At 39.3% G+C, this 15,645-nt stretch overlaps 2 protein-coding genes across 5 annotated transcripts in view; one reads left to right on the forward strand and one right to left on the reverse strand.

Moving 5' to 3' along the window:
• Positions 1-739: 739 nt before the first annotated feature.
• On the reverse strand, positions 740-3,237 carry LOC138850360 (uncharacterized). Its single transcript, XM_070076781.1, has 3 exons — positions 3,223-3,237; positions 2,735-3,146; positions 740-2,379 (listed from the first exon to the last, which is right to left on the reverse strand). Exons 1-3 carry the CDS (start codon positions 3,235-3,237, stop codon positions 2,171-2,173), a joined length of 636 nt encoding a protein of 211 aa, XP_069932882.1. The 3' UTR covers positions 740-2,170.
• Positions 3,105-15,645, forward strand: part of DPYD (dihydropyrimidine dehydrogenase) — a 962,084-nt gene continuing 949,543 nt past the window's right edge. For all 4 annotated transcript variants that reach the window (XM_008264835.4, XM_070078001.1, XM_051857462.2 and 1 more), the window contains exon 1: positions 3,105-3,274. In XM_008264835.4, the coding sequence (XP_008263057.2) occupies positions 3,236-3,274 (39 nt within the window). In that variant the 5' untranslated portion in view covers positions 3,105-3,235. The remainder of the gene's footprint in view (positions 3,275-15,645) is intronic.

Raw genomic sequence — 15,645 nt, forward strand, 5'->3', positions numbered from 1 at the left:
GCATGTGAGCAATGTGATTAAATACCTTAATTAAGTATTTCAGAACAGAATACATCTGCTTGGTGAAGTTGAGGTGATGCTAACATAGCGTTTAAATTTCATGTTTGGTAGCTGACTGGTGCTCACGAAGCTCTTGTTTTTTTAAGGTAGCATATTTTGGAATGATCCTCTGGGGTGGTTTAGGAGAACTATATGGAAATAGAAAAACAAGTATGGAAACACAGTATCTAACAATTAAGGGTAACTTGAATACTTGTACCCATAAAACAAACTATTGATTAGTAATTATTCCTATTTGTGTTAAAGCATAATTTAAAGAGCACATGTCTACATCCCTGGAGGTTAGGATATTCAAAGTTGAACCTTACTGAACTGGCAAAGGAATCATATGTATGGACTTATATAGATGTCATATTATTCATACATTGTATATATATATATGTAACTTTATACCTAATCTGTCTATGCATATGTGCATGTATGAAGGTTTCATGCATTTATATGTATTTGTGTGGGTATATATATACATAATGGTATTTCAAAAAGTTCAGGGAAATGGAATTAAAATAAATTTATTTTGGTGCAAAAAAGTTTTGAAATCTGTGCAAAAAGTTCACAGGTAATGTATATTATGAAAATAAACTATGTATGGATTCCAAATTTTTACTGGTTACAGTCAAAAACCAAATATAAAATTCAAAATTTATTTATAATTTATTTATTTATATATCTCTGCTTGTATATTTTTAATATTTATCCCCAAGAGGATATAGATGGCCTGCAGGCAGGTAAATTATGGCTGTTGGGAGATGAGGAACAACTGACTCTGGAACATGATTCCATGAAAAGGAAAGTGGTTAACTTGACACATTTTTACTAGAAACCCATTGATAGACATGGTGATTTATATACCAGCAACATATGGAATGCTGAGAAGTCATTGTGAAGTGAAAGGTTTCTAAAATGTACTGTTTAGTGCATGAAACAGGCTGAGGGTCTACTCTGTTAATCCTATCCCCAAGTATTCTTGTCTTTCATGGTTCTGTCCTGGACTAGACCATTACATCATTGGGCCTGCTCTTCTTGGAGCAGAAGACAGAAGTCACAGTGATATAATGGAAACAACATCTGATAGGTTTCTCACTGTAAATAGGGTGTTATGAGTCAGATTGACAGAGACTGCAATGGGTCTAATTTTATTGGTGGTGGAGATGGGTCAGTGAAGGCTTCTCTGAGACCTAGAAGGGGGAACAAGCAGAGAAAATGTTGCTTTGTGGTTGGAACATAATGAGTCAAGGCAAGAGTGGCCCTAGGTGAGGTTGGAGAGGAGGCGAAGTCAAGTCATTCAGAGGTCAACAGGGGGTTTGTATTATATTGACCTCACTGGGCCTTTCAAAGATGTATACTGTGTGTTTGGTGTGGCTGAATTAATAGTTTAAAACTCAGCCCGGAGTACACAGCAGGTAAGAGTAGACTCTGTGGCAAGAGTAGCCTGGACCATGGTGGGTGAATGGACCATGTTTGATGTGTGAAGATGGAGAAATGAATGATCCAAGATCTATTTAGGAGGTTGAATTTTTATAGCTTTGGGATGCTTTAAATGATGGAGTGAGCGAAAGGGAGTAAAAGATTATTCCTAGGTTCCTATTCAACGTTCTGGTTTAATGAACAACATTTGATTCAAGAAAAATGTTGAGGCTAATGCAGTGGTACAGCAGGTTAAGCTGCTGGCTGGGATGCAGGCATCCATTGGGGCACAGGTTCCCGTCCCAGCTGCCCCACTTCCCATTCAGCTTACTGTTAATGTGCCTGGGAAGGCAATGGAAGATGACCCAAGTGCTTGGGTCCCTGTACCCACATGAGAGACCCAGAAGAAGCTCCTGGCTCCTGGCTTTGGATTGGCCCATCTCAAGCCATTGGGGCCATTTGGAGAGTGAACCAGAGGATGGAAGGCCTTTCTCACTGTCTCTCCCTCTTTCTGTTTGTGACTCTGTCTTTCAAATAAATAAATCAATCTTTAAAATAAGTTTCTGTCCCATAGTAAGTTCCTGCCTCTGGAAAGTGATCTGATGACTTGTTCAGAGACAGCCTTCTCAACCACTCAAGGTACCCACATCCAAGTTATTCTGATCCATTCCTCTTATTCGCCAAGCTGACATCAACATATTTCTCACTTTAAGTAGGATCTCCATGAGAGTGAGGCGTCTTCTGCACGACTATTGTCAGCAAACCTGGCACTGGCCTGCGCCTTGATGATGCAAACAAAGATTTGTTGATGAAGGTGATGGGTGAACGAACAAAAACATGATACAAGGGGATAATACCTGATTCCAAGCTGGTCACAATCTAGCCAGGAGGATTTAGCAAGTGCCATACATACTGTAATAGAATCAAGTAGAAAGTTTTATAAGAGACGGGGATGCTTCTAGCCAGGGGAGAAAAGAAGAGTGGAATATTTTTTGGAGTGGAACCACCTCTAAATGAATTTGCCCCCTTCTCTCTAGCAAGCTTAGTAGGGAAACATAAAGAATCGATCTTCAAAAGTGCTTCCCATTTTACAGTAATACGCATACTTTTTAAAAATAGCCAGCAGAATGGATTCTTCTGCAAAAGTGCAACCTTGGCTAGGCACCCCCAGACACACTTAATCCCGCGGCTGCTGGCGGGGGCTGTTTTCCCTCGCCTCGCCCCCGCGCCCCCGAGAGACTGGCACCTCTGAGCCGACCCGACTCACGCGCCCTCCTCGGCGGCCCGCTTCCTTGTAGGGTGGGTGGAGGGGGAGTCACCACCTCAGCCCCGGGGAGTTCCTGAAGATGCTGTTGCCCGGAGACACTGTTTCCGTCCCTGTGGAGGTTCCTGCAGAAGAAAGGACCAGGGCAGCCTGAGACCTGGAGCGCAGAGTGCCGTCGCTTAGTCTCCAGAAGAGCCCGGTACCTGGCCCGCGCCTGCCCAACTCGGCCTCTCCGAGTGGGGAGAGCAGAGGCCAGCGCGCCTGCCCTTCCTCCCGCCGGGACCGCGGGCGCGCGGCCAACGAAGCCGGGCGGCCAGGGCAGCTGTGCCGGGCTCCCGGAGCCGCAGGACCGAGCGCAGCCCCGCCCCGGGGGCGTCGCCGTCCCGCCCCGCGCCGCGCTGCGGGCCCGACTCTCCTATTTCCACTCGCGCTCAGCCGCGCTGTCACTTCCGTCTCTGACTGGAGCCCGAGGACGAGGGAGGGTCTCCGACTGTAGGCACTGCCATGGCCCGGGTGCTTAGCAAGGACGCGGCGGACATCGAGGTACAGGCTGCGCGCCGGCTGGCCCGGGGCGGGCGGGGAGCCCCAGCTGGCCATTGCCGGGGGCCGCGGCTCCGGGGGGAAGAGTGGGAGACGCGGGAAACTTTACCCCTGCTGGAGACCCGCGGAGCAGGCAGAGGAGCGCGGAGCCGAGCCCCGCGCGGACAGGCGGGGACAGAGCCTGAGGACCACCCGCGACCACAGGGGTGCCCCTTCCACGGGACGCTTCTGGAGGAAGCCTGATTCGCTCTTCCCAGAGGGGCAGCGACTCCAGAGCGCCCGAGGTGCGGAGCGGTGCACTCCAAGGGATAGGGCGCCCAGTAGCCACCCACTTGTCCACCTGCCCGCTGCCCCCAGTCCTGGAGCTGAACCCTGCCGTTTGCAAAGGTGGGGTGTGGAGTGGAGTCGTGGGAGGAGACCCGAGTCGGCTGCAGCGGGCCCCGCCGGTCGGAGTATTGTTTATGAAATGATTGACCAGAGGAGAGAAGGAACAAAGTCTTGAACATTCACCATGGAATGTCCTCAGGGGGAATAACAAACCCAGAAATAAAATCTTGTTTTCTTTTCCTCTCAACAGTTTTTGGTTCCCTCTAGCACACATTTCTGAGGGAAAAAAACAAACAACAAACAAAAAACCTTTCTTTCTGTAAATAAGGCACACCTGAAACAGAACTATTTCTTTCGGCTTCTCCTTATGTCCTTGAATGAGTGCTGTGAACAGGACTGACTTGTCTGCAGGGACTTAGAGTTCCCAACTCACTGTCAGCACTTCTGCCCAAGAAACGGGTTTGTTGGGTTGTTTTGTTTTGTTTGGGGATTGTCTTTGTATGAGTTTCCTGCTCTGGCCGAATATTTGTGTGTGTATGTGTGCGCGCGTGCCCGTGCCTCCCCCCGCACGCGGGTGCTTTACAAATCACAGATTTTTCTTTTTCTCTGTCCTTCTGGTGATTGAAGTAAGTTTAAAACCACCTGCTGCTTTTGCTGCATTTTTGCCTCTGTCATTGATTGGGTAAACTTTGCACCCTTTTTAGGACCAGGTGTTCTGTTTGTACTGTTTAGGGGAACTTAATGTTCTCTTTTCTCCAGACTCTACACTTTGGTTTAAAAAACCCATATTGGTAACAGAAGCCAGAAGTATCATATGGACATCTAGTTAGTTTCTGGTTAGTTGTGGTTTCTCTTGTGGATAGATTACTTATTGATACTAATCAATACACATGTAATGAAGTACTCACAGGTGCACAGGGTAAAACTTGTGTTTGTCCCTTTCATTTCGGTCTTAGTCCTATATGGTCCTTGTAGCTTTGACTTCACCATTTTTGCATTTTTTTTTTAATTTGAATTAAGTCATCTACTAAGCAACTGATGGCATTCAAGCAGAACTGATTGCAGAGATCAGAATGTCAGAGGAGGAGTGGTGATTGACTTTCGGGATACTTAAGTTCAGAATGTTGTTGCCAGCTTAACTAATTCTGTTTTTTTTCTCTCGTGATTGTTTTTGAAATCCATTCTTATCTGGATTCTGAGGAAAAAGATGCCAGTGAAACATTAAATGTACAACATAATTTCATGTATAGATTGTTTGCACCAATAGCATGTAAGAACCTAAGACTTCCTGCTCCAGTCATCGCAGACTAACCTTAGTCTGTGTGGCGAGTTTGCCTGATATTATTTATAATCTGGAAGGTGGTAATCAGACTTCTTCAGCTTTTATGCAGTTTCCATGTGCAGCACATTTTAATCAACAAAATCTCTCCTCACAGAACCTTCCTTTCCCCTCAAAGTAATACCCATGATTCATGAGTTAAAATACCATGAAAGAGCATGAAATTAATCATTAAAATATAATGCGGTGAGGAAAAATACATTAAGCCTAGGGGAACACATTCAAGCATAGATGTCTCAGTTGTTCCTGTTGACTTAGCAAAGTTCATTTTTGTGTATAAGAATCAGAGTGAACTGCTGTTTTCTATCAAATTTGAACGCTTTCCTTGAACACATTCATTAAAGCCATTATCTAGGGACTGATCTGATTATGATCATTGCCTTAGCCTCAAATACATGGAGAAACAAGTAATCTTTTAAGAAATTACTGGTATGAAATATAAGTGTGATAAGAACGTATTGATAAATGGAACTAGTGCTTAATAAATGCGAAAAGCACAGAAGGTGATGGTAACAACTCGCTGACAGCGATTTAATTTTCTCTAAGCTACCTATATTGCCTCAGATTTTGGCAAAACAGACAAGAAATATCTTGGTTTCTGGGGGAAAGAATCTATTGAGGCATATGTAGTTGCTTTGTGTGGTCTTCCAGAATTTCTAATCCCAATCCAGTATCTCATCAGAGTTTGAAAGGTTGGGAATATGGAAAATAGGTCACAAAGCTTCAAAGCTGGATATCCCTGGACTGGAAGATGGGCACAGAAGAGGTGCATTACTTGGTAACAGAACAAGGCTTATAATACTGAAAAATGATTATTCTTGTAGTAAGATAGAGTTGCATGACAAGTTTTAATTTTCTTTTATGACACATTCTTGTGGGTTAGAGCATGGGCTCTGGAGCTAACTATTGGGAATTGAGATTTAGCTTCTTTCAAGCTGTGTGATCTTGGCAAAGTTATCTAGTTTCTTTGAGCTATACTTGCTTTATCTGTTGAGGAAGGGAAATAACAGTAAGTAGAATCGTGTATCAGAAGTTGACAGCTGCCTGTCAGGAAAAAATAGAAACATATTAAAAAATAAGGATAAAGAAAAAGTAGCTTATTTTCAGGAACACCATTGCCCATAAAGTAATTAGTGCTCTAAAATTCATTAACAGTAGTTATACGATTTTAAAGTATTTTATTGTCTGGGTTTACTTTTTGAATATAGTCTGGATTTTGTCAAGGTTTACTTTTGAAAATGAACTCTCTTGGGAAGGTTTCAAGGAATGTGGTTAGTGGACATTGGTCACCTTTCCTGACCTCAGCAATAACTTCATAGACTTCTTCATTTAGATTGAATTCATGGATAGTATGATGCCAATTTCTGCACATTTAAAAGCAAATGATTTTGAAGAGTTCACTTTTGTTCAATACCTTGTTCTCTTAATGACAAGGAAAATTGAGCCTAGACTATAAAATAAAGTAAAATATATGCATTTCTGGCCACCTTTTAACTATTTGCACATTATGAACTTAGATTATTTACTACTAAACTGAATTGCTTCCAACGCACTATTCCCACAATCAAATGTCAAGGTCCACTCTGTGACTTATCAGCTAACGTGTGTTAAGGGGTTATAAACACATTTCATGCTTACCTTGAATTTAAAAAGGGATTTTAGTTCATTGTCCATAAAATGCATATTAAGTTAGATAGAAATAACTTTGAATTACGGATGCTAAGACTTCTTTTCATTTTAGAATTAAGAATTTTCTGTAGTTATGAAGAAAATGAGGGGGAAATGATGAGTTTGGAAAATGGGAGTATAATGGAAGTCACTTTGAAAAATTTAATTATAAGGAAATTTGAATAAGGGAAAGCCATGGTTATGAATTGTTAATATAGTTATGAATTCTTAGTTATGAGTTGGAAGAGGTGACAAAAACTATTTTTAAGCACCCTGTCCATCACTGCTTTTGTCCCTGGGAAGAGAAAAGGGTCCTAGATTTAAAGGAGAGACTAAGGATTCAACTTTAAAGAAGCCATGGGTTATTATTAAAATTTGTCTTTTTTTATTTTAACTGAATATATAAGTAACAGTCCTACCCTCTGGATTGGGCACCAGAGAGCTTGTGGAAAGACAATCTTGTAAATTCTTTGAAGGTTTTTATTTTATTTATTTTTTTTTAGAGATTTGTTTACTTGAGAGGCATAGTTATAGACAGGGAGAAGGAGAGACAGAGTTCTTCCATCCGCTGGTTCACGCCCCAGATGTCTGCAATGGCTAGAGCTGAGCTGATCTGAAGCCAGGAACCAGGAGTCTCTTCGGAGTCTACCACACGAGTGCAGGGGCCGAAGCATTCGGGCCATCCTCTACTACTTTCCCGGGCCATAGCAGAGAGCTGAATCTGAAAAGGAGCAGCTGGGACTCGAACTGGATCCCGTATGGGATGCTAGAACCACAGGCAGATGCTTAACATACTGTGCCACAGAACCAGCCCCAGGCTTTTATTCTTTAGCTTTAAACCTGTTACATGAGTTTTGGTTCTTATATGTGTTTTTGTCCTGTCAAGTTGAAGCTGTTCTGGGACCATACTTAGTGTTACTTTGAAGTGTTTTTTCTAAGGAGCTCAGCTGGGCAGTAAAAAACTATATCTGATGGTTTGACTGAAGAGTCGCTCAAACCAGTGTGGGATTGAAGGTGCTATTTGTTTTCGATAGTTGAGCATGATATAATCAGCGCAGTGTTCTTTTAAGTTCTACATCTTGTACATAAGTTCAGATGATCTTTTTTATGTATTTACTTGAAAACTATGAGATTAATAACTAATGACGAATCTACAAGTGAATCTTCTGATAGCAGATACTTGTATTGCCTCATTAACTGTAAACTGTGTCAGAATTCAGTAGACACCTATGTTGCTTTCTAGAAGGAAAAAGTCCACATTTGAAGAGCTGAATGTTAACATTAAGGAATTGATTAGAATGTTAGGGAGATCTGGAATTAAGATAATTGAATGATCTTTAAGTGTCATCTTTCTCTTTTTTTTAAAGATTTATTTATTTATTTGAATGAGTTGGGGGGAGGGGAGAAGGAGAATGGGGAGAGGAGGGAGGAAAGAGAAGGATCCATCTCCCACCAGGTGGTTCACTCCCAAGATGATCACAAAATGGCCAAGGCTGGGCTAGGCCAAAGTCTGGAGCCAGAAGCTTCTTCTGGGTGTCCCACATAGCTGTAGGAGCCCATGCACTTGGATCCTCCACTGCTTTTCCAGGCCATTAGCAGGGAGCTGGATTGGAAGTGGAGCATCCAGGACAGGAACCAGCTCCAATATGGGATGCTGGCATTGCAGGTGGCAGCTTTACCCACTATGCCACAATGCAGGGACCCCATATCTTTCTTGAACTATTTGAATACAGCATCTTGTTATACTCTATGAAAATAGACAACACCCCAAAGGCTGAAAATTAGATTTTCTAGTAAGGCAGAGAAATCTGATTACTGTGGGAGAATTCTAATGGCTCCAAAATTTGGAACTGTAAAATGAAAATACAGTGAGACCATGAGAAGAAGTCATATCATGACAAAGTATAGTGAGAGATTTTATGTAATCTGAGCATTAGAACAGGTGGGAGGAGATTGGAAGGGATTGGTAATTTTATTTAGTTTTTGCCTGATACCTAATAAACACAATGACAGATGTAGCAGAGGCCATCAGTCCTTAAAGCTGTAAAGAAAATTTTCACTTATATTCTACATTAACTCAGGTACTTCATAAAGTACTATAAGATTATACATTTATCTGTAGTCAAGACTTTGATTTTCAAATGTGACATGTTTACTTTCTGCACTTGATTTGCTCGTAATCCTCCATATCAAGACAGAAGGTATTTTTGGCCTCAACATCAATAGTGTGGGTGTTCACAGATATCCTGGAGCCAATTATACTACTGAGATAAGTCTTAATAGGATTATGTCTTTCCTGTGGTTTATAATTGTTATTGCTTCCATTGCTTTTAATTAAAATGTTATACTAGTAGCTAGGAAACATCTGTATTTAACTCAGTATATAACTTTTAGTTCACCACAGATTTCTATTTATTGATGTTAGGAACTAAGGATTTTGCTTTTAAATTATTCGTTTCACAAAATCAAGCTTCATTTCATGATAAGTACAAGAAGTATTTTGTTAAAACAGAACTGTGTTCAAATCTTGGCCCTATTTATTTACATTTTTATGGTTAATTTCTTTCTTCAACTGTCATGTGTTCCTCTGTAAATTAGAGTTAATCTGATTTATTTCATACAATATCTGTGAAGATTAATTGGTGCCATATATAAAAAATAATTCAGATAGCATCTGTTGTAAAATACATGCTTTTAAAACTGAAGTACTTATTTTAAATATTGCTACTGCGTATATCATGTGAGTTATGTAAATGCCGATTGGCTGGAATTTGTTCAAATCAGGGATTCACTGGTGGTATTGATGTCTGTTAGAACCTGAGAGGGAAGATGAAGTTTGTGAAGTTAAAAGAATTATGGGGGAGGTTCATTATGGATTTGTAAATATTGCAGATAATGCATTTTGAATACAACTGTCAATGTTATAGGTGGATGGAAGAATTTCTGAAATTTAGGTCAAATTGAAGAGACTTACATCATTTCTGTTAAAATACGTTTAATGTCCATTGTGTTGCCAAACTTCTGATGTAAGCTTCCAGGAATATACAGGAAGTGTATGGTACAGGTTTGGTTTATTAGGACTATTTGCATCTATTACATAGGGAGTAAGATTTAAAGCCAGGGCTGACCTCCAACCCTTACAGTTTTCTATATGACATCCATAGGGTGGATTTCTTCAGTGTTCTTAGTATTTTTGAGATGAGATCAGGGCTAAAGCATGGATGAAAATTATTTGGGTACTTTCTTGTTGGCATTTATAAGAAATTTGATAATACTCTTTATGAAAAGAAAACCCTACACAGTAAAAACAAACTCAAATATCTCTTTGTAGTAACTAGAGCATACTTAATCTCCTTCTAAGCAAAAATATTAGCTTCAAAGGAAGTTATTTTTTGACTTTTTTTTTTTAAAAAGATTTATTTATTTATTTATTTGAAGGGCAGAGTTACAGAGAAGCAGAGGGAGAGAGGGAGAGAGGTCTTCCATCTACTGGTTCACTCCCCATACGGCCACAATGGCCAGAGCTGCACTGATCAGGAGCCAGGAGCTTCTTCCGGGTCTCCTGCGTGGGTGCAGAGGCTCAAGGACTTGGGCCATCTTCCACTGCTTTCCCAGGCCATAGTAGAGAGCAGGATGGAAATTGAAGCAGCTGGGACTTGAACTGGCACCCATATGGGATGCTGGCACTGCAGGCAGCAGCTTTACCTGCTATGCCACAGTGCTGGCCTTTTTTTTTTTTGAATTTTAAGCATCTCTGGCCCTAAGGTATTTGTTTATCAGTAACTTTTTTTTAATTAAGAGGAAAGAGGGACTTGGAGGTCCACTGGTTTTCATCAGGATCAGGGAAAGGGTGCCCTTTCTGAAAGAACCCTCAGATGTTACATTTTAAGATTGCTTAAAATAATTTTGTTTCTCGGAGCATTTCAGCATGGTTGTAAATATAATTCTCACTTTCCTCTACCTCTAGCATAATAATTAAAGAGACAATCTGTGTCCCTACCTCCCAGGTGCTTGGAAATTGATATTATGAGTGCTTATGAATGTCCCCTTGAGACATTCCTGACTGGGCCACTTTGAAGAAAAATCTCTTCATCAATAATTAAGCCCTGAGGGCCACTTCTCAGGGGACCCACACAAAATTGCATGTCAACTGCAGGCCTGATTTATACAGATGGTGATCATGGATGAAGCTCTACCTGTACCCCCCACCACAATTAGCTAATATAGCACACACACACCTCTCTGGAAACTTCATCCCCCAATTTTCAACTTGTCTTTACCTTGCCTAGCATTGAATAATCTAAATAGATCTTAATTTTTGTGTAATTTTTTAAAAGTGATATTAAACATTGTAGTAGCATCTTAACACTTAAAGCATGTTATTGTGTCTGTGGAGAAGATCATGTGTCTATTGTACAAAACTGTGGGAGAGAATGTGTATTTACTATTGGTCGATTAAAATCAGCAGCCCAAGAGAGGGGACAGCCTGGGGACATTTTCGCACCATGGTTAGATCCTTTGCTCTCTGACCTGGTGGAAATCATTTTAAGCTCTGTGAAGAGTTTGTTAATTAAGGATGCTGGAATTGTTTGGAAATGCAAACTGCCTGTGTGAGCAAACTAAAGGAACATAGAAGTGGTGTTGTCATAGCGGCTCATTTATGTGCCAGGTAGGAGGAGGTGTGACATTTATACCTGCTATAGGAATTTAATTGACTTATTCACCAGGGTTCTACTTGTCATTCTCCTTTTCTTCTTTTAATCAAATGAGTGAGTTAAATCTCAAACTTACCCAAGAACACAAAGCCCCATCCTAATTTAATCAGCTGAAGTTCTTAGATTCAGCTGGAATTAATATTTTGTGTTTCTTAGATAAGCCTGTCTTAACTATAAATGAAAAGCTGAGATGCTAAAAAGGAAATAGGGCTTCACAAGGCAGTTTCTCTAGTGTTTGTTGGCTCATTAGGGTCAGCGCAAAGCAGTGGAGTCCCTGCCCCACTGGGGACTTCCTTCTCTGACTTCTTGTTCCTCACTGACCTGAGAGGTTTGGGAGCTGCCTTCCAGATATTCCTCTGTGCAAAATGTGAAGGACTGCCGGGGTAAAAATTTGAACTCATAACTTGAAGAAAAGCATTAAGTTGTCTTCACAGGTTTCCAAGGGCTAAAACATGACATCTTTCCCAGAAAAATGTACATTTCTGTAGTTTACTACACTTTTACATTTTTATTTTTAAATTTTTCACAATTGCAGAATATGGAAAAGATGCCAAAGAAGTAAAAAGATGACCCTAAACATATGGATTTATAACCATACTATCCATGAAGTACTTTTGTTTTTCTAATGCATGAATTGTATTTTTCCTAAATATTTATAATCATGTACAGTTTATATTTGTGTTCTCGTTGTGTCAGAAGTATTTACAGGGCTGGTGTGACATAGCAGGTAAAGCTACTGCTTATGACGCTGGTATCTCATAAGGGTGCAAATTCAAGCTGCTCCATTTCTGATCCAGCTTCCTGCTTTGGCCTGGGAAAAGCAGCAGAGGATGGCACAGTGCTTGGGCCCCTTTACCCATGTGGGAGACCTGGAGGTGGTTCCTGGCTCCTGGCTTTGGCCTGGCCCAGCCCTGGCCATTGTATCTGTCTGGACAGCGACCCAGTGGATGGAAGATATCTTTATTTCTGTCTGTTTCTCTCATTTTTATTTTCAAATAAAGACATTTTTGAAGTATTTCCTCAGATTATTATTAACTTTTGAAATGGTTTTTAGTAGCAATGTAAGATTGTATGTGGGTGGAAATACCAAAATTGTTTGAATCTTCACCTTTCTTATCAGATGTTTACTTTGGTTTTAGTAGTCAATTATTAAAAGTAATGCTCAACAAAAAATCTTTTGTGTCAAGCATTTTGTTGGAAATAAACTTGAGAGAGTTGGTTTCAGTGATGAGCATTTCAAAAACTATAGAAATGAAATTAAAGATTACAAAACTTTTTGTAAGAAAGTAAATGTTATCTGTGCATTTGAGGGGTCTTGAAAAAGTTCATGTAAATATATGGTATTTTCACACCAAAATGAACTTCTAATTTCATTTCCACGAACTCTGTCCTTGAATAGTGCAGTTCAGTTCTGCTCATCTTACCTATGTTTGTCACCTGAATTAAGTATCTTTAAAGAGATGTTTTAAAACGAGGAAAAAATTATTCTTTGATGCAAAGAGAGAAAGGACAAGGTGGAAATGTAAACGGTTACCTATTTGCCTCACCCTTTTGACACTGATTTTGGTAGATGTGCTTCAGTATCTGGATGAAATTTCACTCATTGTAGATGGGACTTAGTTTGGACTCAGTGCTGATTTAGTGGTTTTAGATTATAGCTTGACTCCCTGCATGGTTCCTTTTTTTTTTTTTTTTTTTTTTTCCTGCCCTTGGAGAACAGGAAGAAGATTGTACCTCAGGTGATCTTAAGGGGCTGTGTGTGACAATATTGCTATCCTATCATATGTTCACAGATGGATACTTGTATTGTCCCACACCCCGACCCCCAGATTCTTAAAGGGCTATTTTACCCTAAACCGCCTTTACATTAAACATCGACTGGTCTTGTGTGTCTGTGTGTGTGCATGTGTATGCACTTGTGTTTCTAAAAATTTTTTCCCTTCCAGGTAATTAGGAAAAAGAAAGGGTCTGTGTCTATTTTTGACTCAGCACACTTTTCTCACTGTTGCAAATTTAATAAAGCAAAACTTCCTATTGCCTAATTTTGTTAACCAAAATTACCTTTGCTTCATGCTACATGTTCAACTAAAGTTTACTTGCAACCTAAACTCTAAATGTTGGTTTGCTTATGCCTCTGCATATTTTGAAAGAGATGAAAACATTTTCAGAGGAAAATTCTTTCATGGTTCATGAAAACTACTGCCCATAACACCTTTGCCCCAAGATTAGACAATATTTTGTTTATTCTTGAAGTATTCTTCACACTTGTTTAAGATAATATTATGATAGTAGCCTAGAAGGCAAATTATTCATGGTAAGTTAGACTATTTTATGGATTTGAAATATTTTTAAGTTACTGTGCACAGGGTGCTACTAATTCATATGGCTGCTGGCAGTATGTGAACGTATATATAATGACATTCTTCCCAGTATTCATGGTTACTTTTATTTTTGTAACTAAACAATTGGGTGAAAACTCCTGTCTGCTTGGTTTAATTTGCATTTGTTTGAATATTGGTAAGTTTGAACACCTTCTCCATATTTTAATGAATTTTGAATTATAAATTATAAATTATTTTAATAGGATTTTAATGTAATAGTAATATAAGCAAATACAAATAAAAAGTAGAAATATCACAGACTCTAAGAAAATTAGATGCTTATGACTAAAAAATCACAACAAAAATAGTGCAATTTTTGGAAATATACAGTCCATCAAATATATAATTCAGATAAATTCAGAAATATTAACAGGCTGGTAGACTTTATTCATTATAATATTGTTTGGCAAGTGATGCATTATTCTTGAGAGAGTTATAATGAAAGGGCAGCATAGATTTTATGGTTATGAATGTAGGCTGTAGATTTAGATTGTCAATTAATGTTCATATCTTGCCCTGCTACTTAACAGTAATGGCCTTGACAAATAACCTTTCCTTGTTTCAATTTCATCATCTATAAAATGGGTATAACAATAGAACCTACATCATAGAATCGTTGGTTAAAGGAAGTAATACATATTCATCATTTTTAATAGTTCCAACATGTAACAAGTAAACCACTAATGGTAGATATTGAAATATTAGTAGTGGTTATCACTCAATGTTTTCACTCCAATGGCCTTTTTATCTCTGTGATTATATTGTTGCTTTGATCTTCTTAAAACAGATGTTTATTGTGACCTTTTTGTTTATAGTTAAACATTTATTTCCTATATGCAATAAAATTGCATTACATTAGAGGTACAATAAGGCAGTAAGGCAGTTTTTAAAAGATATAATTTAGCTAGTATCATGAGCTTTGATTAAAAAAAAGATCAAGCAAGATAATGTGTTGCAGAATGAGGAAGTAGGTCCTTCCCTTGGCAGTTGGAAGAGATGTCCCTAAGGAACTGACATTTAAACTGGAAACTGAACGGCCATAAGGGGTATGTCAGAGCTTTTAAGGGAAACAAAAAATAAAGAAATAAACAAAACAAATCAAAGAAGTGAGGTTGAATTTTGTATGAAGAACAAAAATAAGTAGCGAGGGTGTGGAGATGGATAAAAGTATGATATTTAAAAACGATAAGTATAAAATCCCTATTAGATACCAAAATAAATAAAGATAGGAAGCTGGAGAGAAGCTACTGGAGGTCGGTAAAGAAGCCAAAGCTGGAGATCAATTGAATTATTGACACAAACATGGGTTTAAAGTCCTGGGACTGTGTGAGATCACTTAGGGTCAGTGTAGTTAGACAAGGGTATAGATGTGCAGAAGAAAAGATAAGTCTGTGGCACCACTAGATGGGCGAAGGAAGAAAGATGTGCAGTTAAAGTCAACTCCTTCAGTGCCTCTGGCAGGCTAAGATGAGGGCATGACAGACTTCTTTTGATTTTGTAACATGGAGAAATTCTGAGCTTGATGATAGCTACTGGGGAAAGAAACCCAGGAAACATGAGTTGATAAGAGCATAGAATATAAGGAAATGACACAGTGACATTCAAAAGTTGAAGGAAATTTCCCTGCAAAAACAGAGCTGGAGGGGAATAATAGACCATTTACATATTTTAAGGGATGTAGATGTGTATGGAAGAGACCCCAGTGTTGAAGGACAGAGATGGTATCTTGTATAAGAGGATTATTTTGGTCAGGGGGAATATGATTGATTGTATAAGCATCAGCATAGTAGGGAACAGAGAGAGGAGGTAAATAAATTTGTTAGCAGAAAGGTAATGGAAATGCCACATGATAGTCTATTTTCTCAATAATGAGTATGAGGCATGGTTATTAACTGAAATGAAAAGACTTAGAAGATTCGAAGATCAGATGAAAGTATGAATGGA

The sequence above is a fragment of the Oryctolagus cuniculus genome, chromosome 7 (assembly GCF_964237555.1).
Source record: "Oryctolagus cuniculus chromosome 7, mOryCun1.1, whole genome shotgun sequence".
NCBI lineage: Eukaryota > Metazoa > Chordata > Mammalia > Lagomorpha > Leporidae > Oryctolagus > Oryctolagus cuniculus.

Excerpts from the sequence above, each read along its gene's own strand:
- LOC138850360 (XM_070076781.1), bottom strand. Across the intron at positions 2,380-2,734 it reads CGGGCCGCCGAGGAGGGCGC|TATGTATGGCACTTGCTAAA; the intron begins GTGAGTCGGGTC and ends ATTCTATTACAG.